The sequence below is a fragment of the Poromitra crassiceps genome, assembly GCF_964638095.1.
Source record: "Poromitra crassiceps genome assembly, chromosome: 1".
In the NCBI taxonomy this organism is placed as follows: domain Eukaryota; kingdom Metazoa; phylum Chordata; class Actinopteri; order Beryciformes; family Melamphaidae; genus Poromitra; species Poromitra crassiceps.
Window position 1 is genome coordinate 62,371,646 of NC_139623.1, and position 26,063 is coordinate 62,397,708.

At 44.6% G+C, this 26,063-nt stretch overlaps 1 protein-coding gene across 1 annotated transcript; it reads left to right on the forward strand.

Annotated features, from left to right (window-relative positions):
• The first annotated feature begins 693 nt into the window (after positions 1-693).
• LOC310786270 (uncharacterized protein) lies at positions 694-4,290 on the forward strand. The gene is made up of 2 exons (XM_083647431.1): positions 694-1,291; positions 3,384-4,290. Exons 1-2 carry the CDS (start codon positions 731-733, stop codon positions 3,753-3,755), a joined length of 933 nt encoding a protein of 310 aa, XP_083503557.1. The 5' UTR covers positions 694-730; the 3' UTR covers positions 3,756-4,290.
• The last annotated feature ends 21,773 nt before the right edge of the window (positions 4,291-26,063 follow it).

The following is a 26,063-nucleotide window of genomic DNA, read 5'->3' on the forward strand; positions in this document are numbered from 1 at the left end:
GGTGGAGATGGGAAGTAGTTTGCCAGGAGCAGCCGCAGAGACCAAGTCAACAGCATTACTGGATGTGAAGAAGGAAGAGGAGCAGATTGCCCTCTCTCTCGTGTTGCCCGGGTCAAAGGCCAGTTGTCCTAAGAGCATATTGTATTTTAGCCCTATTCCATCCAACACAACTGACGCATCCATCCAAGGTTTGTTTTCTAAAAGTACAAATGGAGACGTGCCCGCAGAAACTGCAAAGCTGAGGCTGTGGAGGAGGCGCTCTGCGCGGTCAAAACAAATCCTCTCAAGGTATATCAAAGTCAAAGACGCATTTGTCCATTGCAGAAAAATCAGGTTAGATTTTAACGTCGGTTCTGGGGAAAAACTGAATATTCACCCGCAACTATTGACCAATGGCGTTCTGTTTGAAGTTCAAAAATTTGCAAGCTGGATGACGAAGACTCGAAGCAATTTCCTATTTGACATTCTGAAGAGGAATTTTTCCCTTGAGCTTCAAGACAAATTGCATCAGCGCAATTTCCTGGGTTGGATTTCCACAAAAGTAAGTTTTATTCAGAGCCAACCTTCGAAAAACACCATGGAGTTCCTCAGCAGTGTTCTTAAGCTGCCTGAGGTCTACAACATGGATGACGTGACAAGTGGTGATCCTCCACCTCCTCAGGACGTCCTGACAGAGCAGCCGACAAACTGCGATCCACCCTCGGCCTCAGCAACAACCCAAGAGGCCAATATGGAGCCCCACCCCTTCTGCAAAAAGATAGGTCTCAACCTTTGGTCACTGGAGGAACGTCCAAGGAATGAGAGACTCAGTGTGAGCATCCTGACCAATGGGGCTCTCCTTGAACTGGTTGACTTTACTAAGGAGCTGTGTGGAGAAGTTTGGCCGAACCTGTTTGATGTCCTCGAGCACAACTTTGATCTCGATCTGCAAGATGGGAAATCTGAGGTTGCACAGCATCTTCAGCGGTGGTACGCGGCACAAAAAACCCTCATGAGAAAGCCCTACATGGCGGCAGAAAAGAGATCGATGTGGTTAAAGACAGTTGTGCAACTGACTCCTCCAGCAAAGAGAACTTGCGTCAAAACAGCTCACAGACGACCATGTCCAAACAGTTTGGACAGTCTGAAAGAAAATCTGGATAAACACCAGTTGGGTCAAGACATCAAACAAGAGGCTGAAGTGGAACAGGACCAGATTGTGAAGTGCAGCAGCTTCCCCCTCTGCAAGGACATCGGGCTGGACCTCGACACCAGCAGCAAGGCACAAACCAAAGCTAAACTGGATTTGCAGGTAGGCATCCAGTGATTCACTGATTTCACTATTATATTTAAAATGGCACGGTTTTGTAACCATAAAGGCTCAGCTACCCCAGTTTCTGTTCTCACTCTCAGAAAAGGGAAATGATGATACTGTGGACGTTAGCTTCCACAGTATCATGTCCCTTTAGCTTCCACAGTACCATAATGTCCCTTTAACTTCCACAGTACCATAATGTCCCTTTAGCTTCCACAGTAGCATAATGTCCCTTTAGCTTCCACAGTAGCATACTGTCCCTTTAGCTTCCACAGTACCATAATGTCCCTTTAGCTTCCACAGTACCATAATGTCCCTTTAACTTCCACAGTACCTTAATGTCCCTTTAGCTTCCACAGTAGCATAATGTCCCTTTAGCTTCCACAGTATCATGTCCCTTTAACTTCCACTGTACCATCATGTCCCTTTAACTTCCACAGTAGCATAATGTCCCTTTAACTTCCACAGTATCATGTCCCTTTAACTTCCACAGTACCACAATGTCCCTTTAACTTCCACAGTAGCATAATGTCCCTTTAGCTTCCACAGTATCATAATGTCCCTTTAGCTTCCACAGTACCATAATGTCCCTTTAGAGGGACATTATGCTTTATGCTTTTTTTTATGCTGCATTATGGTACTGTGGAAGCTAAAGGGACAGTATGGTACAGTGGAAGTTAAAGGGACATTATGGTACTGTGGAAGCTAAAGGGACAATATGGTACTGTGGAAGTTAAAGGGACATTATGATACTGTGGAAGATAAAGGGACAGTATGGTACTGTGGAAGCTAAAGGGACATTATGGTACTGTGGAAGTTAAAGGGACATTATGGTACTGTGGAAGCTAAAGGGACAGTATGGTACAGTGGAAGTTAAAGGGACATGGTAATGTGGAAGTTAAAGGGACATTATGGTACTGTGGAAGCTAAAGGGACATTATGGTACTGTGGAAGTTAAAGGGACATTATGGTACTGTGGAAGTTAAAGGGACATTATGGTACTGTGGAAGTTAAAGGGACATTATGGTACTGTGGACGTTAAAGGGACATTATGGTAGTGTGGACGTTAAAGGGACATTATGGTACTGTGGAAGTTAAAGGGACATTATGGTACTGTGGAAGTTAAAGGACATTATGGTACTGGGGAAGATAAAGGGACATTCTGATACTGTGGAAGTTAAATGGACATTATGGTACTGTGGAAGCTAAAGGGGCAGTATGGTACAGTGGAAGTTAAAGGGACATTATGGTACTGTGGAAGTTAAAGGGACATTATGGTACTGTGGAAGTTAAAGGGACATTATGGTACTGTGGAAGTTAAAGGGACATTATGGTACTGTGGAAGTTAAAGGGACATTATGGCACTGTGGAAGTTAAAAGGACATTATGGTACTGTGGAAGTTAAAGGGACATTATGGTACTGTGGAAGTTAAAGGGACATTATGGTACTGTGGAAGTTAAAGAGACATTATGGTACTGTGGAAGTTAAAGGGACATTATGGTACTGTGGAAGGTAAAGGGACATTATGGTACTGTGGAAGTTAAAGGGACATTATGGTACTGTGGAAGTTAAAGATACATTATGGTACTGTGGAAGTTAAAGGGACATTATGGTACTGTGGAAGTTAAAGGGACATTATGGTACTGTGGAAGTTAAAGGGACATTATGGTACTGTGGAAGTTAAAGGGACATTATGGTACTGTGGAAGTTAAAGGGACATTATGGTACTGTGGAAGTTAAAGGGACATTATGGTACTGTGGAAGTTAAAGGGACGCTATGGAAATGTGAAGACAACTCATTGTTGAAGAATTAAAAGATCACCCTTTGTTCATTTCAACACAAATTCACTTCCTGGTTTTCAGACCTCAAACACTCCCAAGGCCATGGTGTATGGGAAACATAGTTAGCCAATCAACTAACACTAGCGTGAATGTATTGTAAACACATACGAACACGAGTGAGGTCGCCGTGAATTAGGTGGTGTCGTGAAATAAATAAACGAATGCATGATAATCGGGAAACCGTGACTTTTCCTCAGACTATAATCTTACCATCAAAATCTATAACCTTTGCATGTGTATTTGCAGGTGCTGACCAGGAGCGTGGTCTACGAGCTGCACCGATACATCCAGCAGAACTCTGAGCTGAATTATGCACCGGCTCTGTATGAGATCCTGGACTACAACTTTGACCTGAGCTCACAGAGTCACCGCAAGTGGGAGTTTGCCTGGTCCCTCGCCACTCAAGTGAAAGCCATGGTGGGGAAAAAGAGACTGCACCTCGGCAAGAAGGGAGACTACCCCAACAAAGTGTTTGAGTTGCCCTTTGAGCAAGGCAGGGCAGAAGAGATCTGCAAAGAGGAGCCGGACTTCAACTATGACGGACTGGATCCTGATGACGGTGATATTCTGTTTGTCCGAGAACTGTACCCCATTGACATAGAAGTAGAATTAGACTAGAGGTGGTGTCTTCAGCATAGAAAAACCACGGCTAGACTTTGAATAGTCTCATTAATCTGATCACTTCAAGGCCTTGAAATGTTGGTAATTAATTATGTATCAATTGTTGTTCAGTCCAGATACAAGTAGAAGAGACAGAAGACTCCTGCACACTGACTTTTGCAAGACTTTTATTAAACAATTTGCAAATGTGACGTTTCGGTCAACTAACCTTCATCTGGCTTATGATACAGTCCAGATACAGAAATATACTTTATATGTAATTGTAAACCCACTGTCAATTAATTTGACTTTAAATTTTATGGTCACGATTCGATTCAATTTAAACTTTTTTCCCCAGCATAGACTGCTATGCCATTAGACTATTAACTTACTAATAACTGTAAGGCGCGCCGATGTGTCATCATTGATCCCCCCAACAAATAAGTAGGGAGAAGAGGACAAGTGGCAGATCATCTCCAGAGTCTCCACCCTAGGACTTGAGATTCCTAGTTTTTCCATGTAAAAACATGTTGTTTTTCCATGTAAAAACATGTTTGATTATGTTTTTACATGTAAAAACACATGTTGCTGGTATCATGTTTTTCCATGTAAAAACATGTTTGATTATGTTTTTACATGTAAAAACACATGTTGCTGGTATCATGTTTTTCCATGTAAAAACATGTTTTTCCATGTAAAAACATGTTTGATTATGTTTTTACATGTAAAAACACATGTTGCTGGTATCATGTTTTTACATGTAAAAACACATGTTGCTGGTATCATGTTTTGACATGTAAAAACACATGTTGCCGGTATCATGTTTTTACATGTAAAAACACATGTTGGATTATGTTTTTACATCTAAAAACATGCTGGTATCATGTTTTTACATGTAAAAACACGTTGCTGGAAGAAAATGATTTTCCTGCCCGTTGTATCTTTCAAATGTTTTTGTTATGTTGTATCAGTGGGACAATGTTTCTTTGTTTTCTTTGGACACTGGATAGACTTTCATACAACACATTTCATGTTGTTGCTAAAGCTAATGTGAACTCAACTATTTCAAGTCTTCACTTATTTTCTGTTGCAATTTTAGTTGTAATTTCAGTTAAGACCTAACCAGATTATAGAAGAGGCATCCAGCATCTCTATAATGCTGCTGCCCACTTCACTGCTTCAAGTCTGTTGGCATGAATAAACTTCTCTATTGATTGAACTATTATTGAAGTCATAGTGACCTTTGTTTGCAAAATGAGATCTGGGCCCGTATTTATCAAGCTTCCTAGAATTACTCCTAAGAACACTGCTAAGAGTACACTTATGAGCAAAAAAATTCCCAGCCAAAAGCTGCACTTAAAAGTCAGTTATTATGCATCTCACTCCCTCTTTCAGCGAGGTGTAGGACTGAATCCTAAGTGTCAATCTCAGAGCTGATTTACGACAGGTGTGTGTGCCGTAAAGGGAAATGTTGATGACGCAATTCCAAGTACACAGGAATGGCCAATCGCTGAATGGAATCCCTTATGCACGAATATCCTAAATAGAGATGATTCAACAGTGAAATGCACAATGGGAGTGTAGCATATATTCACCAATAATTTCAGAAGAAATTATCAACAAAATAATACAAGATAGCCTACATTGAAAATGACTCAAGAATAGGCTAAATGTTTCCTAATCCACCCAATTTACCTAATCCCACAACTGACTCGAATCTGGTGTGCTGTCAATTGACTACCCTATATAGCCAGGTTCTATAGGCTGTATGATGAGCAAACATGGAATCCAAAAGAAAGCCGAATTGGAGGGAGGATGACACGCTGTGCTTAGTGGAGAAGATTCGCGCACGTCTCTGTCTCCTGAATGCCATGATGTCAACATCAGTGGTGTCGTCTACGTGATACGCAGGTATACGCCGTATACACACTGCGAAATGAATCAGATTTGCATATGCGCACTGGGAAATGCGCTATGATATGTAACGTTTTCAATTTCCATTTATAAAATTCACCCTGTGTGTTACCCTACGTTCACACACAGCACCCAAGCCTTGCCTTTACCCACGCTTTTAAATAGGCGTCCTTTTTAGTCAATGAGGCTGTGTACACAGGGCGCCTCAACGTGAAACCTTCCGTGTACCCACGCCTCGCCTGAGCTGCGCCGATTTTTACGTGAGTTCTATTTTCAAGCCAACTAGGCACGTGAAGGCATACTTTTTCTGTCAAGCCATGAAAGAAAAACGCAACAATATCCGTGGGAAATGTCAGTCAGAGTCAGTATACCCTCTGAAAAAAGGTAGACTACACCACTGGTCAACATTGCCCTGCTGGCAACTCCTAACCACTTAGGACACCTCCTGAGGACTCCTAAATAGCTGGGGGAGTAGGAGTGTTTCCTAGTCTTAACACATTCAGTGCCAAGGACGTCTGTGGACGTCCTAAAAAAAAGTAACGAGGAGTGCCAAGGACGTCTGTGGACGTCCTAAAATCATAATTCATATTATTCCATAATTCTGCTGTTTAAGGTCGTACCTAGCCAGTGAGCATGAATCCCTTCAAGGGATCACACGGCGCCACCTTAAACATCGTCACAGGAGCTGCTCCACCCACCTCAGATCCTTTACTTTGTACAGGAGACAGCGGAGAAAGTGGAAACCGATGCATGCTTTCTGCCAGAGCCGTATATATTGCTCTGTCTACAGCGGACAGTGGGCTCGGCTGCATCCGCGCTCACAACTGAGCTCTTATGCTTCTATCTATCTCCACACGATTTCCTAGAAAGCCAGCATCCGAAGCCGAACGGCCAAGCCTTTTCGTTCAGTCGCGTTTGCCAGCGCGCATCATTTCCTTCTTGATGGGCGCTGGGATCTGTCCGGGGCAAAAACGAGAAAACAAACTCTGTGCGTGTGGGAGGAGCCCGCAGCTCAGAGGTGGAGAGGGGAGAGGGGGGAGGGGGGGGGGGGAGAGGGGTGTGTGGCACACAGGCTTCACAGAAACCACACCACACGCCACCACATCAGAAAACACCAGCCAGAGTCAGTGAATGTGCTCGAAATTAGAGTGCAAAAGGTATTCATAAAAGGGCCTATATCTTGGAAAGTAAAAAAAAACGACAGAAAACCCTTGAAAGTGCACTTTTTTGAGAGGCTGTAATTTCATAATGGAACTGTCTAGAAACAAAATTTCTTCTTTGGAAGAAGCAGGAGTGTTCAATGTTTCATTAAAGTCCAGCCCCGTTAATATAGCCATAATAGAAAAAATTCTATAGCTGTTTTCAACTGAATGGAAGTGAATCTGGCACAGGCTCCAGACAATTTTACTGAAGCGCTGTGGCACTGAATGTGTTAAGAAGGTTGATAAAAAGCTTTTATTCTTAAGTGTGAGAGTAGGACTAAATTTCACAAATTCTCAGCACTTAGGACTAAAATGGCACTCTGAGACGCTTGATAAATACGGGCCCAGATGTATTGGATTACATAATCCTCTGTAACACTGTTTTTGTCAAATAATGTGCAATGAACACTAGGGAACACTTGAAAGTCCAAAATAGATATGAAGCCTATTTTTGTATTCAAGCCCCTCTCCTGGTAAATGTTTGACTTTCTACAACAGCATGAGTGAATACTGATTGGCTAGCAACAGTGGTAAATAGGCCAACAATCTACAGTTCGGCTCCAACCGCAGTATCACTCCGCTCCCTGATGAATGAAGAACACCTGTGCTGACTCCGCCCACTGTTAGCCTGTCAGTCTACAAATCTCTAACAAGGAAATGTCCGATTTCGTAGTAACGTTTGATTTACTGGGTGGATTGAGTTTTGAGCAGTGGTTAGATGAAGATGAAGGTGAAGTGAACAAAGAACGACATGGTGAAATTGGGGAGAGAGAACTGGCTGAGCTTGAGTTGTCACGGAGTGAACCTGGGACTGTCAAACAAACAAATTGGGCAATGCGATGTTACCAGACCTGGTGTGCTCAAAATAATCTTTTACAGGCAATGTATCAATAACTGTGAATCCCCTTAAGGAATAGGTTAGTTGTTTTTTGGCTCAAAGGCAACTAAATGTTTAGTGCAATCATTGATCTTGTGTATGGAACTATATTTACATTACGTTTACATTACGTCATTTGGCAGACGCTTTTATCCAAAGCGACTTACAATAACACATTTTTTGTCAGCAATAGAGCAATCAACTATGGAGCACAGTCTATGACAACTACAACTTCTGAAGGAACAGTGGTACAAGTTTAGGTTAGTGGTACAAGGTTAGTTTTTTTTTTTTTTTTTTTTAATAAGGAAAGAGAGAACGAAGTTAGATCAAGAAGGGCCCAGATGGAGCCTGAAAAGGTGTGTCTTTAGTCTTTTCCGAAAGATCGGCAGTGATTCAGCTGTCCTGACCGAAGGTGGAAGCTCGTTCCACCATTGAGGTGCCAGGGACGAGAAGAGTCGAGATCGGGATGAGCGACTTTTGAGCCCCCGTAGCGAAGGAGGGGCGAGGCGACCTGCACTGGTGGAGGAGCGAAGGGAGCGCTGAGAGGTTTGGAACCTGACCATGGATTGCAGGTACAGGGGAGCTGACTGGTGTACTGCCCTGTAGGCCAGTACCAGTGTCTTGAATTTGATGCGGGCCGAGATGGGAAGCCAGTGGAGCTCCTGGAAGAGGGGAGTGACGTGAGAGAATTTGGGTTGGTTGAATACCAGACGGGCTGCAGCGTTCTGAATGAGCTGAAGCGGTCGGATGTCAGTGGCAGGTAGGCCGGCCAGGAGCACGTTGCAGTAGTCCAGGCGGGAGGAGACAAGAGACTGGACCAGGCGTTGAGTCGCTTCTCTTGTGAGAAAGGGACGGATTTTGCGGATGTTGTAGAGAGAGAACCTACAGGAAGGAGCGTGCTGTAGCAGCTATGTTGGCAGAGCAAGACAGCTGGTTGTCAAGGATCACCCCAAGGTTCTTAGCTGTTTGGGAGGGAAGTACAGTGGTGTTGTCAATGGAGATGGAGAGATCTGCGAGAGGGCAGTCTTTTCCTGGGAGGACGAGTAGCTCTGTCTTACCAAGGTTGAGCTTGAGGTGGTAGGCAGACAGCTGGGGGAGTAGGAGTGTTTCCTAGTCTTAAGAAGGTTGATAAAAAGCTTTTATTCTTAAGTGTGAGAGTAGGACTAAATTTCACAAATTCTCAGCACTTAGGACTAAAATGGCACTCTGAGACGCTTGATAAATACGGGCCCAGATGTATTGGATTACATAATCCTCTGTAACACTGTTTTTGTCAAATAATGTGCAATGAACACTAGGGAACACTTGAAAGTCCAAAATAGATATGAAGCCTATTTTTGTATTCAAGCCCCTCTCCTGGTAAATGTTTGACTTTCTACAACAGCATGAGTGAATACTGGATTCTGATTGGCTAGCAACAGTGGTAAATAGACCAACAATCTACAGTTCGGCTCCAACCGCAGTATCACTCCGCTCCCTGATGAATGAAGAACACCTGTGCTGACTCCGCCCACTGTTAGCCTGTCAGTCTACAAATCTCTAACAAGGAAATGTCCGATTTCGTAGTAACGTTTGATTTACTGGGTGGATTGAGTTTTGAGCAGTGGTTAGATGAAGATGAAGGTGAAGTGAACAAAGAACGACATGGTGAAATTGGGGAGAGAGAACTGGCTGAGCTTGAGTTGTCACGGAGTGAACCTGGGACTGTCAAACAAACAAATTGGGCAATGCGATGTTACCAGACCTGGTGTGCTCAAAATAATCTTTTACAGGCAATGTATCAATAACTGTGAATCCCGTTAAGGAATAGGTTAGTTGTTTTTTGCCTCAAAGGCAACTAAATGTTTAGTGCAATCATTGATCTTGTGTATGGAACTATATTCTGTGGCGGAAGGATAAATGTATTCTGAAACCAGTAATGATTGTAAATAAATGAATTGAATGTTACAATTGTGTATTTTTTATATTATGTGGTAGCTATTGTAGAAAAGAAATTTACCACTTGAGGAAGGGGGTTGTGGCCACATTTACCACTGGTACAGGGTTTATGGCACTCGGCTTCGCCTCGTGCCACAACCCTGTACCAGTGGTAAATGTGGCCACAACCCCCTTCCTCTCGTGGTAAATTTCTTACGTAACTGTCAACACCATGTGTTTTGGTAAAAACAAAAAAATGATCTAGATATGGTTTGTCCTGTTATCATCACAGGGAGTTACTGTCTTTACATCAGTAGAGCCATGTGTTGTCCCCTGATTGACTTGGATTACTGGGTTTTTAATAATAGTTTAATGATTAGATTTTTAATAGCGCTTGTCCACTATGGGGAGGGAAAGTGGTAACTATTTGACTTTGATTCCCATTTGAGTTCTGTTCCTTCTTGCAGGAAATCTACATTCATTTTCAAACCAGCGAACAGTCATTTCCCATTAACAGTTTAATGCATGAATTCCAATCATTGATAGATTCCCATACACACTATGAAGCCATTTGTCATTCAGCTCTAAACACGACCACCAGAGAGCGACATGGTACCACCATCACCACAGCTTACAACGATGAATACAACAGATCCTGTGGGATACAGAGACATGTTTAAATTCTTAAGAGTATATAGAGCTGCACCTCTAGTATCTCTGAAACGTATTTTTTTTAATTTTAGACAAAAATAATGAACTCCAAGCATTAGGCAATAATAAGCTACTTTTGACAAAAATGATTTACAAAGCGAATCTGATTGTTCACTCCTTGCTTTTTAATGTAATCTATTAATAAAAATAAGTGTCAATCCTGATCTTCTGGTGTGCGCTGGATTATAAATGTTATTATAGGTCACGCTTAAAATGCAACACAATTTTATTTTTAATCATAGATGGTCCCTGCTCTATTTCTCTATCAACCAAGGGATCCTTGGGCTGAAAAAGGTTGAAGACCCCTGAACTAGGCAAACATTTTGCTATGATGAGCTATTATCTGAGGATATTCTACTTCTTTAGAATATGGCAATGAGTAAAACTGAATGTCTTGTCTAAAGTGCTTGTATAATGCTTCCAGGGGTTTTAAGGAGTGTGTATTAGACCAACTTAGATGATGTGTGGAAGTAAACTTAGCTGCCTCAGTTGATAGGACGTTTATGGTAAAACTGAAATTTGCAAAAGTGAACTTTATTGTCAGATTATATAACTTTTTCCAGAACTTCATGACTGTCTGTATTGCAGGTAGAGTGGAAACAGAAACTATGATCAGAACAGTCATTATAAATTCTATAGCCTAATTGTGTTCACTTTTTGTAAATGAGATAATGCAGTTTAACAATTCATCAGTTTGCTGGGAACCCTGTCAAGGACCGCTGATGTATTGTCACAAATACAATACATCTTCTAATTAACTGGAAGTTTCTTAAAATACCCCCCACCGATTACATTAATTACATAACTAATAATATTTTGAGAATAAGTTAACATTTTTGCTATGATGGTTGTTTCTTACAGTAGTTTCTTTTTAGGACCCCAGTCGGTAGTCCTCCTTGTTTGTTAAATATGTTGCTATATGAGGGTTAAAGTGCCTGTATGAACCGGTCCAGGGATTTGAACCAGTGACTGCCACTGACCTGATCAGGAGGGTCCCCCCCCTTCAATACTAGGTCAGTAACTTATAGTGGCCACTAGATGGCAGCAGAGACCATGTCTGTGTTCAGAGTAGCGCTGCAGAGCTGAGCTCTATACGCTCCCAGTACATTATCTAGTCTGCTCCCATGGTCCACACACACACTATCTGTTGTCAGGCTCCGATGTTTCCATGACAACTCTGACTAGTTGCACTGAAGTGTCTGTGTTTGCCACATCCTCCAGGCTCTGCTGGTGACCTCACTGCCCTCACTCTTGTCATCAGCACCATGTGACCTCACTGCCTTCACTCTGTCATCAGCACCATGTGACCTCACCGCCCTCACTCTGTCATCAGCACCATGTGACCTCACCGCCCTCACTCTGTCATCAGCACCATGTGACCTCACCGCCCTCACTCTGTCATCAGCACCATGTGACCTCACTGCCCTCACTCTGTCATCAACACCATGTGACCTCACTGCCCTCACTCTGTCATCAACACCATGTGACCTCACTGCCCTCACTCTGTCATCAACACCATGTGACCTCACTGCCCTCACTCTGTCATCAACACCATGTGACCTGACTGCCCTCACTCTGTCATCAACACCATGTGACCTCACTGCCTTCACTCTGTCATCAACACCATGTGACCTCACTGCCTTCACTCTGTCATCAGCATGTGACCTCACTGTCATCAGCACCAGGTGACCTCACTGCCCTCACTCTGTCATCAACACCATGTGACCTCACTGCCCTCACTCTGTCATCAGCACCATGTGACCTCACTGCCCTCACACTCTGTCATCAACACCATGTGACCTCACTGTCCTCACTCTGTCATCAGCACCAGGTGACCTCACTGCCCTCACTCTGTCATCAACACCATGTGACCTCACTGCCCTCACTCTGTCATCAGCACCAAGTGACCTCACTGCCTTCACTCTGTCATCAGCACCATGTGACCTCACTGCCTTCACTCTGTCATCAGCACCATGTGACCTCACTGCCCTCACACTCTGTCATCAACACCATGTGACCTCACTGCCCTCACTCTGTCATCAACACCATGTGACCTCACTGCCCTCACTCTGTCATGAGCACCAAGTGACTTCACTGCCTTCACTCTGTCATCAGCACCATGTGACCTCACTGCCTTCACTCTGTCATCAGCACCATGTGACCTCACTGCCCTCACTCTGTCATCAACACCATGTGACCTCACTGCCCTCACTCTGTCATCAGCACCAGGTGACCTCACTGCCCTCACTCTGTCATCAGCACCATGTGACCTCACTGTGTTACTGCTGAATATCTATAGACCACCAAAATACTCAGCCAGTTTTCTCGTTGAATTTGCTGATCTTCTCTCCTTAATTTTCATTGAACATGACTGTATATCTATTGCTGGGGATTTCAATATTCATATTGATAACCCGACGGATAATTTTGCCAAAGAACTGAATATCTTGCTTGATACTTTTGATCTGTCTCAACATGTTTCAGGGCCTACTCACAACCGAGGCCATACCCTGGATTTAGTTATTACTAGGGGCTTCAAGTCCTCTTCTGTGTCGACTATTGATGTTGCGTTGTCTGACCATCTCTGCGTCTTTTTTGAAATGGAAATCTCCCCTGAGATCATTAATAGGTCACAAACCGTTAAAAGACGAGACATTAATGCAGGCACCAGCGCGCTGTTTATGGAGACATTTTCTTTATCTCCTCCCACATCAGCTTCTGTCAATGAGATTCTTGATAACTTCAATTCGACAATTCTGAAAACTATTGATAGTGTGGCGCCTGTTAGATTAAAATTGCTGTCTGGCAAAATTAAAGCACCCTGGCGAAATTCTGCATCTGTTAGATGCAAAAAGAAAGATTGCAGGAAAGCTGAGCGTAAATGGCGGAAAACTAATCTTCACATTCACTATGATATTTACAAAGAAAGCCTTCACTCCTACAACCTCGAACTGAAAAGGTCGAGACAATCGTTCTTTTCCGAGATAATTAACAAAAATGTGAACAATGCACGCACTCTATTTGCCACAGTTGATAGACTGACTAATCCGCCTCTCTGTTTAGCACCTGAATTCCTCTCCACTGTCAAATGTAATGAGTTTGCTGCCTTTTTTACGGATAAAATTATTAATATCAGGCAGGCTATTAGTGGCTCCACACCAAGAAATGCTGTGACATCATCCTACCCGCAGATCTCCAGTTCGATAAATTTGTCCCAGTTCAGCGTTATCGACCACGACATCTTAGAGAAAACTGTGCAAGGCCTTAAATCATCTTCGTGCTGTCTCGATACCCTTCCAACAAGCTTTTTTAAAAGTGTTTATAACTGTCTGTCGTCGGACCTATTGCAAATAGTTAATAGATCCCTTGTGACCGGCACTTTTCCTGAGTCCCTGAAAACTGCAGTTATTAAACCCCTACTAAAAAAGCGCAGCCTTGATGCATCGGTAATCAGTAACTACAGACCAATATCTAATCTCCCCTTTATAGCCAAAATAATTGAAAAGGTTGTTTACCTACAACTCAATAGATTCCTAACCTCAAATGATCTCCTAGATAAACTCCAATCAGGCTTTCGCCCCCATCACAGCACTGAAACCGCGCTTACTAAAGTCATAAATGACATCAGAATGAACACAGACTCAGGCAAAAATTCGATTCTAGTGCTACTGGATCTTAGCGCTGCATTTGACACTGTTGACCACTCAATTTTATTGGACAGACTGGAAAACTGGGTTGGGCTATCGGGTACGGTCCTCCAGTGGTTCAAGTCCTATCTTCAAGACAGGAAGTACTTCGTCTCCATTGGCAATTACACATCTGACCTAACTAGGATGACCTGTGGGGTGCCTCAAGGATCCATTATGGGGCCCGTTCTCTTCAACCTTTATATGCTCCCTCTAGGCCTAATTATGCAAAAAAACAAAGTAGCCTATCATAACTATGCAGACGACACTCAGTTGTATATAACTCTTTCCTCAGCTGACTATGCCCCCATAGAATCATTGTGCCAGTGCATTGATCAAATAAATAACTGGATGTGCCAGAATTTCCTACAGCTAAACAAAGACAAAACTGAGGTCATCGTGTTTGGCCCCAAAGAACAAAGGCTTAAAATCACTGCATGCCTTGAGTCTCGATCCCTGAAGCCTAAGGATCAAGTCAAAAATCTTGGAGTTATTATTGATTCCGATCTCAACTTTAACTCCCACATTAAGTCAATTAGAAAATCTGCTTTTTATCATCTTAAAAATATAGCAAGAATTAGGGGATACATGTCCAGACAGGATCTAGAAAAACTAATTCACGCCTTCATTTATAGTAGGTTAGACTACTGCAATAGCCTTTTTTCTGGTCTCTCCAAAAAAGAACTTAGGCAACTTCAACTCATTCAGAATGCTGCTGCTAGAGTACTAACGAAGACTAAGAAAGCTGATCATATCACTCCAGTTCTTAAGTCCTTACATTGGTTGCCAGTGTGTCAGAGAATAGATTTTAAAATACTGTTATTAGTCTATAAATCACTCAATGGCCTAGGCCCAAAATACATAGCTGAATTGCTCCCACGCTACGAACCATCTAGAACTCTTAGGTCAACAGGGTCCAGCTTATTAACTGTCCCTAGGATCAAATCAAATCACGGGAAGGCTGCATTTACCCACTATGCTTCTGCTAGCTGGAACAAATTGCCTGAAGACCTCAGATCTGCCCCAACCTTACTTACTTTTAAAAATAGACTAAAGACTTTTATGTTTACCGTCGACTTTAACTGCTGACAGCTACTATGCAAACCCAATGAGTCCTCTATAAGTTTTAGCTCTTTCTGCAACTGCTGCGCCTGCTGCCTATTGCACTTTTTTATACTCTTTTTTTTTTTTTTTAAAGTTTTGTTGTGATGCTTTTAAATGTCCATTTTATTTCTTCTTTTGGTTTATTTTCCTGTAATACACTTTTTATACTCTTTTTTTTAAGTTTTGTTGTGATGCTTTTAAATGTCCGTTTTACTCTCTTCTTTTATTTTATTTTCCTGTCAACCATTTTATGTGAAGCACTTTGAATTGCCTCTGTGTATGAAATGTGCTATACAAATAAACTTGACTTGACTTGACTTGACTGTCCTCACTCTGTCATCAGCAGCATGTGACCTCACTGCCCTCACTCTGTCATCAGCAGCATGTGACCTCACTGCCCTCACTCTGTCATCAACACCATGTGACCTCACCGCCCTCACTCTGTCATCAACACCATGTGACCTCACTGCCCTCACTCTGTCATCAGCACTATGTGACCTCACTGTCCTCACTCTGTCATCAACACCATGTGACCTCACTGCCCTCACTCTGTCATCAGCAGCATGTGACCTCACTGCCCTCACTCTGTCATCAGCAGCATGTGACCTCACCAGCCTCACTCTGTTATCACTCTATTGTTGTCTATTATTCTCTACTGTTCTCTATTGTTTTTGTTGCAAGTCTGATATATAAATTCAAATTGTAAAATCGTCACTAGTAAGTGTCACTGGTGAATGGTGGATATTGATTTCGAATAAAGTGACTGTTACAATTAAGTTGATTTAATCAGTGCAATCAATATAGGCTATGAACTCTACTATAATAACTCAATGCACACTCAGCTCACTGGTCATGACACACTTTGCTTCATGCTGTTTTCCACAATTTGTTCATTAGTGTGTGTGTGTGTGTGTGTGTGTGTGTGTGTGTTATACTGCTATTATATTGTGATATATCCATATTACAGCGATTGTAAATAGCCTGTTATTGTTTTAATCCCAGAGGAGCTGCTGGCTTCTGACCTCTGCTGCACAGTAACGGCACTGCACCTCCTTTTTCTCTTGTGTTATTGATCTGCTTATTAAAGTGTAGCAGACTGAGTGCATGTTGCATTCTCTCTGTCCAGCCCAGCCCGCTCCTCTCTAATGGGAACAGTATACTCTGATATAAGTCAAGCTGCATTTGGCTATTTAAAAACAAGCACAAATTCGCAATAGCTACGACCACATATGCAAATTTACCTCCGGCCCCTTTAGCCAATTGGCATGAACACAAACACACACCTTTACACACACAGTCTTGACCTCCATGCCAAATTTCAGAGTCCGAGGGCGAAAACCGGTCACTAAAGTGTGGTGAACTTTTTGTGGACGGACCGACAGTGACTTATAGAGCTGGCAGAGTGACTTACAGTATAGAGCTGGCAGAGTGACTTATAGAGCTGACAGAGTGACTTATAGAGCTGGCAGAGTGACTTATAGAGCTGGCAGAGTGACTTATAGAGCTGGCAGAGTGACTTACAGTATAGAGCTGGCAGAGTGACTTATAGAGCTGACAGAGTGACTTATAGAGCTGGCAGAGTGACTTATAGAGCTGACAGAGTGACTTATAGAGCTGGCAGAGTGACTTACAGTATAAAGCTGACAGAGTGACTTATAGACCTGGCAGAGTGACTTACAGTATAGAGCTGACAGAGTGACTTATAGAGCTGGCAGAGTGACTTATAGAGCTGGCAGAGTGACTTACAGTATAGAGCTGGCAGAGTGACTTATAGAGCTGACAGAGTGACTTATAGAGCTGACAGAGTGACTTATAGAGCTGGCAGAGTGACTTACAGTATAGAGCTGGCAGAGCGACTTATAGAGCTGGCAGAGTGACTTATAGAGCTGGCAGAGTGACTTACAGTATAGAGCTGACAGAGTGACTTATAGAGCTGACAGAGTGACTTATAGTGCTGACAGAGTGACTTACAGTATAGAGCTGACAGAGTGACTTATAGAGCTGACAGAGTGACTTACAGTATAGAGCTGGCAGAATGACTTATAGAGCTGGCAGAGTGACTTATAGAGCTGGCAGAGTGACTTACAGTATAGAGCTGACAGAGTGACTTATAGAGCTGGCAGAGTGACTTACAGTATAGAGCTGACAGAGTGACTTATAGAGCTGGCAGAGTGACTTATAGAGCTGGCAGAGTGACTTATAGAGCTGACAGAGTGACTTATAGAGCTGACAGAGTGACTTATAGAGCTGGCAGAGTGACTTATAGAGCTGGCAGAGTGACTTACAGTATAGAGCTGGCACCATGCAACATGGATTTCGATATAATTCAAACAATGGTTCCTTTCCCCATACCGTGGTGGGCTGGACTGTACAGTATTGCTGTGAAAAAGTTACATTTGATTGTGTCAAGTGTTACACACGTGATCTTACAGTATGAGTTGACGATAAAAGGTATTTTCCAATAATCATGACACATTAGATTGCCATATTTTTAACTGAGCTTTGCGGAATTACCTCAACACAATTGTGTATCAGCTTTGTACCCCACTGGTCCATCTGATGGATATTTCTTACATTCGCGTGGCTGCCAATGACAGCTAAGATATTTTGATAGACTAGCACCATGTAGGAAGTAGTTTGAGAAGGAATAAGTAACATGTAGCATTAGTGTCGCCGCGGGTCAGCATGTTTATATGAACTATACACTATACAGCTGCCTTATTGTAGTCTTGGGAAGACTTTGGGGTGGGGAAAAGACTCACATGGACAGGTGGGAGGGGGGAGGAGATGTCTGGTGGCGCAGGTGTTTCCCCTTTCCCTAATTAGGCCGATCAGACACACCTGGGGAAAAGGCGGCTGTAGGAGCCAGTGGGGGAGAATTGGACGGACGAGCAGGCAGCAGAGAGCCACTGTGGAGAAGCAGCAGCTGACTGAGAGCCTGGGCGGCAGGACGCGGACAGGAGGAACTGACCAGAGAACCTCCTCACCTACTGTACAACGCTGTCTAATGTCTGTCTAAAGGAAAGTGGGACACCTGTCGCAGTGACCGGCATGAGTGAGTTTGCTCTTATTGTAATGACAAGCCACTGATTGGCCGCACTTTGTTTGTGTTTGCCAGCTGGACACCGCCGCCTCCACCCATACGGAACCTGGACGCCTCACGGGAGAGCTTGGACCCGGACCTGAGACCAGACGGAGCCATAAAGACTTTACATACAACGCTCGCTAATTCCTACATAAAGGAAAGTCAAATGGCCATCTGCCGGTATGAATGTGTATCTCCTGTAAAGAAGCGCTGTTATTGATTCCCATTTTTGCTGTGTTCCGCCAGCTGCCGGACCCGGTCGCCTCCTCCTCCTCTCCTACTGGACCCCGGACGCCTCCTCCCCTATCCGTTCGGGATCCGCGCGGACTCCCTGGTTCTTCGGCGACAGCATACGCGCACGCGCATGCACGCGCACCCGCAGTCAATGGGACACTGTGGGTTTCTATCAACCTGCTCCTGAGCAACAACAGCACGGGGCTGGTAAGAAGTGCGGGACTTCCGTCTGCCTAACTCACTCCCCCTATCAGGCCCCAAGAAGAGACCTTATAGGCTATACGAGACTCTTAAGGTTTATTACAATTTGGCCCAGTAGGCCTATAGCGAAAATTCAAATTGGAATTCTTATTTTTCATTCGATTCATGTTTTGTCCTGTCTTAGTCCTGTCTCCTGTTTTCTGGCCATGGGAATTTTGGTAACCCTAGATGCCCTTGGGTTCCCCAAAATCCAACTTGCCCGATGAGCTATCTCTGGCCAATTAGGTGTGCTGCGTTTTACCCTTGAACCAATGGTGTGAAATTGTTTAGCTGGCTTTAACTGTGTGCTGTGCTCTAAACCTTTAGATGGTCTTAAATTCGGGTGCTGTGATTTGAACCTTTTGTATGGCGTTACATTTGTGTGCTGTGCTTTAAACCTTTATATGGTCTTAACTTATGTGGCTGGATTTTATTTGCTTGCTGAACTTGTTCTTGCATAGTGTGCCCTAACAGTGGATGTTTTGCAGTGTCCTTTTGGGAATAGAGCGTGGTGCAAACTGTCTGAATATGGAGCCTGTGTTCACTGTGGCACAGTTGGAGTTGAAGGGATGCGCCACTGGGGGAAGGGGAACTAAACTCTTGTCCAGAAAGCCATATTTTGTGTTTTGATTTTACCTCTGAATTAGTGTTAAATAAAAGGAATCATTGTATACATCTTACTCCGTCTCTGGGTGTGTGTCTTGGGGATTGTGAGAACCGGTGTCAATTGAAGTGGTCCAAATTGCCCTAGAGATTGTTTCAAGTGTGACATTAGTAGGTTTGAGAAGTTTTTTTTTTTTTCAATTAAAAGATGTTAGTTCAAGAAGGGCCCAGGTGTAGCCTGAAAATATGAGTTTTTAGTCTCCGCCAAAAGATTGGCAGCGATTCGGCCATTCTGACCGAAGGGGGGAGCTCATTCCACCATTGTGGCGCCAGGAACGAGAAGAGTCACGATCGGGATGAGCGACTCTTGAGTCCACGTAGCGGTGGAGGGGCGAAGCGATCTGGACGGGTGGAGGAGAAGAGGGAGCGATGCGATGTTTGGAACTTGACCATAGATTGCAGATACTGTCGTGTGGACTGCCCTGTAGGCCAGTACCAGTGTCTTGAATTAGATGCGAGCCAAGATGGGAAGCCAGTGAAGGTCACGGAAGAGGGGAGTGACATGAGAGAATTTGGGTTGGTTGAATACCAGACGGGCTGCAGCGTTCTGAATGAGCTGAAGCGGTCAGATGGCTGAGGCAGGTAGCCCAGCCAGAAGAACATTGCAGTAGTCCAGGCGGGAGATGACAAGTGCCTGGACCAGGAGTTGTGTCCCTTCCCTCGTGAGAAATGGACGGATTTTGCAGATGTTGTACAGGGAGAACCTACAGGAGCAAGCAGTTGCTGCGATGCAGGCCGAGTTGGACAGCTGGTTGTCAAGGATCACTCCAAGGTTCTTAGCTGTTTGAGAGGGAAACACAGTAGTGTTGTCAATGAGATGGAAAGGTCAGTGAGAGGACAGTCTTTCCCATGGAGGAAGAGTAGCTCTGTCTTACCAAGATTCAGTTTGAGGTGGTGGGCAGACATCCAGGCACCAATGTCTTTGAAGCATGCAGCGATACATGCCTCGATTTGGGTGTCTGAGGGGGGGAAGGAGAGGTAGAGCTGAGTGTCGTCGGCAAAGCAGTGATAAGAGAAGCCATGAGATGAGATCACATGGCCAAGAGATCTGATATAGAGAAGGAATAGCAAGGGGCCCAGGACTAAGCCCTGGGGTGCACCAGTGCTAAGAGTACAGGATCTAGATAGGGATCCTCGCCATATAACCTGGTATGAGTGGTTAGAGAGATAGTTACCTTGCGGGCGCTGCAGGATTTTAATCCATTACAGCGTAGTGTGTTATCAATGGTTGTCTTGGTGACTGTGGTCCCAGCTGCCTTGAGATCATTAACAAGTTCCTCCCGTGTAGTTCTGGGCTGATCCCTCACCTTTCTCATGATCATCAATACCCCACGAGGCGAGATCTTGCAGACCGAGGGCGATTGATGGTCATTTTGTGTTACTTCCATTTTCAAATAATCGCACCAACAATTGTCTCCTTCTCACCAAGCTGTTTGCCGATGGTCTTGTAGCCCATTCCAGCCTTGTGTACTTGTGCAGGTCTACAATCTTGTCCCTGACGTCCTTAGACAGCTCATTTGGTCTTGCCCATGGTGGAGAGGTTGGAATCTGATTGATTGATTCTGTGGACAGGTGTCTTGCAAAGAGGAGTGGACCAAAATCCCTCCTGTGATGTGTGCAAACCTGGTGACCAACTACAAGAAACGTCTGACCTCTGTGCTTGCCAACAAGGGTTTCTCCACCAAGTACTAAGCCATGTTTTGCTAGGGGATCAAATTATATAGGCTAATGTGATTTTTTGGATATTTATATTCTGTCTCTCACCCACCATTAAAATTATAGACCGTTTATTTCTTTGTAAGTGGACAAACTTACAAAATCAGCAAGGGATCAAATAATAATTTTGTGCACTGTACCTCCTGCACAAGGTTATCTATAAAGGATGGTAATCGGTATTCCCAAATATTGTGTAGTTTCCAATACCTTATAAACATGCCAGAGCCTGTATGTAGTGGCTATTTGTCCCCAATTAAACAATAAAAAATAAAGAAAAAACGAAACATGTTCAAAATCAAAGCCATTGAGGCACCAGGAATTAATCATATCTTACGCAGGGAAAATAAGTCAATAGTCCAGGCAGGCATAGCGTTTCTGCGTTTATTCACCAATTTTCCAAGGAAACAGACAAAGAAAAGATTGCCGCCTCTCTTGCCCTGATAAAAAAGTAAGAAATTTACCACGAGAGGAAGGGGGTTGTGGCCACATTTACCACTGGTACAGGGTTGTGGCACGAGGCGAAAATACACAATTGTAACATTCAATTCATTTATTTACAATCATTACTGGTTTCAGAATACATTTATCCTTCCGCCACAGAATATAGGCGTGGCTTGTAGCTCTCATATATAGTCTAACTGGAGAGAGGTCTAGTCAGTACACTTTTAGTTGTCTGACATAAGAGCTGATCTTCTCTGGATACCTGTCTGTGATTTAAACTTTGGCTTCAGTGGGTAAGTGTTTTAAGTTGTGTTACTTCTGTCTGCTATCTTCTATTCTAAAAAGTAGTTGCTTTTAGGCTAGCTTGTGTCTCTTGAGTGAAACTCTGGACAGCTGGTGAATTGCTCTCAGGTGACATCACTTCACCCCTCCTGTGAACGAGCGGGGCTGATTGGTGGATAGGCGTGGCTTGTAGCCCTGTTGAACGAGTCTTTCTGCGGGAGTCCATCGAGGGGAGGCCATAGAATAGGGTTTATTGCTACCTCTCTTATTCTACCTAACTATGTGTTTTCTTCCCATCCCTGTTGTAACCTCAGCCCACAGACGCCGTAGACACGGCTGCTTCAGGTGTAGTAACTCCAGTAATCTCTCCCACCCTAAGCGCGCAAACAGTCCTTTTACTATTGCCGGAGGTCTCTGGAACTGTCAGTCGGCTGTTAAGAAAACTGAGACCATCTCGGCTCATGCTCTATCTCAAACCCTCCACTTTCTAGCTCTCACTGAGACCTGGATCATTCCTGAAAACACTGCTACTCCTGCAGCCCTCTCTGCTGCCTATTCCTTCTCGCACACCCCCAGAGCCTCTGGTCGTGGAGGAGGCACTGGTATCCTCATCTCTCCCAAATGGACCTACACTGTCACCTCTCTCTCTCATCTGTCTATCTCATCTTTTGAGTCCCATGCAGTTGCCATATCCCTACCCATCAAGCTCAACATTGTGGTAATCTACCGCCCGCCTGGTCCGCTTGGTGACTTTCTGGACGAGCTGGACACCCTCCTCTCCGTCTTTCCTGAGGATGGTACTCCACTCATCCTTCTGGGAGACTTCAACATCCAGCCAGTAACCTTACAATCTCTGCCTTTCCTTAACGTCTTCTCATCCTTTGACCTTTACCTCTCTCAATCTCCTCCTACTCACAAAGCAGGGAATGTGCTTGACCTGGTCTTCACCAGATCCTGCTCCACCTCTAATCTCACTGTGACTCCTCTTCCTGTATCCGACCACCACTTTATCACCTTCTCCCTTCCCATCCCCCTCCCCTCCTCCCACCCATCTCCCCCTCACTCTACCACCACCCGACGCAACCTAAAAACTCTCTCACCCGACTCCCTCTCTTCTACCGTCCTCTCCCTACTTCCCCCTGCCGAGCAATTTGCTCTCCTGTCCACCGACGAGGCTTCCACCACTCTTCTCTCCTCTCTCTCCTCCGCTCTTGATTCTCTTTGCCCACTCACCACTAAGCCTGCCCGATCTTCTCCCCCTTCCCCTTGGCTGACTGAATCTCTGCGAACTTATCGAACTGAGCTTCGGGCAGCTGAGAGAAAATGGAGAAAATCACATCTCCCTGAAGATCTCTCTTCCTACCACCTTATCCACTCAAACTTCACTGATGCTGTCTCTAAAGCAAAAACCTCCTTCTTCATCTCTGAAATCCAGTCCTCTGCATCCAATCCCAGTAAACTGTTCTCCACCTTCTCCACGCTCCTCAACCCTCCCTCCCCTCCCCCTCCCTCCTCCCTCTCTGCTGATGATTTTGTAACCTTCTTTACTAAAAAGGTGGATGACATCAGCTCCTCCTTCCATCCTCCAGGCACCCTCACTAACACTCCCGACTCCAATCCTGCTCCTCGGCCCCCTGTCCCTGGATTTCCTTCCTTCTCTCCCCTCTCTCCTGATGAAGTGCTTAAACTCATCAGCTCGAACCGAGCCACTTACTGCCCCCTCGATCCTATCCCTTCCTCTCTCCTCCAAACCATCTCACCTAACATATCTCCCTTCCTCACTACCTTCATTAACTCCTCTCTGTCCTCTGGTCTTGTTCCGCCTGCTCTAAAGACTGCAAGAGTCAAGCCTCTGCTTAAGAAACCCTCCCTTGACCCTACTGCTATTCACAACTACAGACCTGTCTCTCTTCTCTCATTCCTTTCCAAAACCCTCGAACGAGCAGCGTCCGAACAACTTTCTCTCTATCTCTCCCAAAATGACCTCCTAGACCCTCTGCAGTCCGGTTTCAAGGCCTCTCACTCCACTGAGACAGCTCTTCTTGCTGTCACAGTGCTAAGGCCTCATCCCTCTCTTCTGTTCTTGTCCTCCTTGACCTGTCTGGTGCCTTCGATACAGTCAACCACCAAATCCTTCTTTCCACTCTGTCTGACCTCGGCATTTCAGGTTCTGCACTCTCCTGGTTTGCTTCCTACCTCTCGAACCGCTCATACCAGGTCTCATGGAGAGGGTCCCTCTCCAGATCCTGTCCTCTTACCACCGGTGTCCCCCAGGGCTCAGTCCTGGGCCCCTTACTTTTCCTTCTCTATATCAGATATATTGCCTATGTGATCTCTTCTCATGGCTTTTCTTATCACTGCTATGCTGATGACACCCAGCTTTTCCTTTCCTTCCCCCCGACACTCAAATCGAGGCTCGCATCTCTGCATGCCTCAAAGACATTGGCGACTGGATGTCTGCCTACCACCTCAAGCTCAACCTTGGTAAGACAGAGCTACTCGTCCTCCCAGGAAAAGACTGCCCTCTCGCAGATCTCTCCATCTCCATTGACAACACCACTGTACTTCCCTCCCAAACAGCTAAGAACCTTGGGGTGATCCTTGACAACCAGCTGTCTTGCTCTGCCAACATAGCTGCTACAGCACGCTCCTTCCTGTAGGTTCTCTCTCTACAACATCCGCAAAATCCGTCCCTTTCTCACAAGAGAAGCGACTCAACTCCTGGTCCAGTCTCTTGTCTCCTCCCGCCTGGACTACTGCAACGTGCTCCTGGCCGGCCTACCTGCCACTGACATCCGACCGCTTCAGCTCATTCAGAACGCTGCAGCCCGTCTGGTATTCAACCAACCCAAATTCTCTCACGTCACTCCCCTCTTCCAGGAGCTCCACTGGCTTCCCATCTCGGCCCGCATCAAATTCAAGACACTGGTACTGGCCTACAGGGCAGTACACCAGTCAGCTCCCCTGTACCTGCAATCCATGGTCAGGTTCCAAACCTCTCAGCGCTCCCTTCGCTCCTCCACCAGTGCAGGTCGCCTCGCCCCTCCTTTGCTACGGGGGCTCAAAAGTCGCTCATCCCGATCTCGACTCTTCTCGTCCCTGGCACCTCAATGGTGGAACGAGCTTCCACCTTCGGTCAGGACAGCTGAATCACTGCCGATCTTTCGGAAAAGACTAAAGACACACCTTTTCAGGCTCCATCTGGGCCCTTCTTGATCTAACTTCGTTCTCTCTCTTTCCTTATTAAAAAAAAAAAAAAAAAAACTAACCTTGTACCACTAACCTAAACTTGTACCACTGTTCCTTCAGAAGTTGTAGTTGTCATAGACTGTGCTCCATAGTTGATTGCTCTATTGCTGACAAAAAATGTGTTATTGTAAGTCGCTTTGGATAAAAGCGTCTGCCAAATGACGTAATGTAAACGTAATGTAAATATAGTTCCATACACAAGATCAATGATTGCACTAAACATTTAGTTGCCTTTGAGCCAAAAAACAACTAACCTATTCCTTAAGGGGATTCACAGTTATTGATACATTGCCTGTAAAAGATTATTTTGAGCACACCAGGTCTGGTAACATCGCATTGCCCAATTTGTTTGTTTGACAGTCCCAGGTTCACTCCGTGACAACTCAAGCTCAGCCAGTTCTCTCTCCCCAATTTCACCATGTCGTTCTTTGTTCACTTCACCTTCATCTTCATCTAACCACTGCTCAAAACTCAATCCACCCAGTAAATCAAACGTTACTACGAAATCGGACATTTCCTTGTTAGAGATTTGTAGACTGACAGGCTAACAGTGGGCGGAGTCAGCACAGGTGTTCTTCATTCATCAGGGAGCGGAGTGATACTGCGGTTGGAGCCGAACTGTAGATTGTTGGCCTATTTACCACTGTTGCTAGCCAATCAGAATCCAGTATTCACTCATGCTGTTGTAGAACCATAAACCCCTCCCAGTGCCTTGACTGAGTCTACCTGTATGCCCATATAAGTATGTTCACCTGAGTGCACCCCAGCTGCCAGCATCTTCAAAATAAAAGCTGAATAAGTGCTCAAATTAACCAAATAATTATACTAATACTAATCAACCCAATTTAGCAATATTATTCTACAAAACGGGGACACCTTGGCACTCCGAAATACCGGCATGGAGATCTGTCTCGCCATTGCAAAATAACCAACCCTAACCCGGGGGACCGGCTGGAGCTAACCTCTCCCAGCCCCCCACGTCTAAACCTAACCTCTCCCACCCCC

Coding starts and splice junctions, on each gene's coding strand:
- LOC310786270 (XM_083647431.1), top strand. CDS start 731: ATGGAGCCCCACCCCTTCTGCAAAAAGATAGGTCTCAACCTTTGGTCA. Junction 1,292..3,383: donor AAGCTAAACTGGATTTGCAG/GTAGGCATCCAG, acceptor GTGTATTTGCAG/GTGCTGACCAGGAGCGTGGT.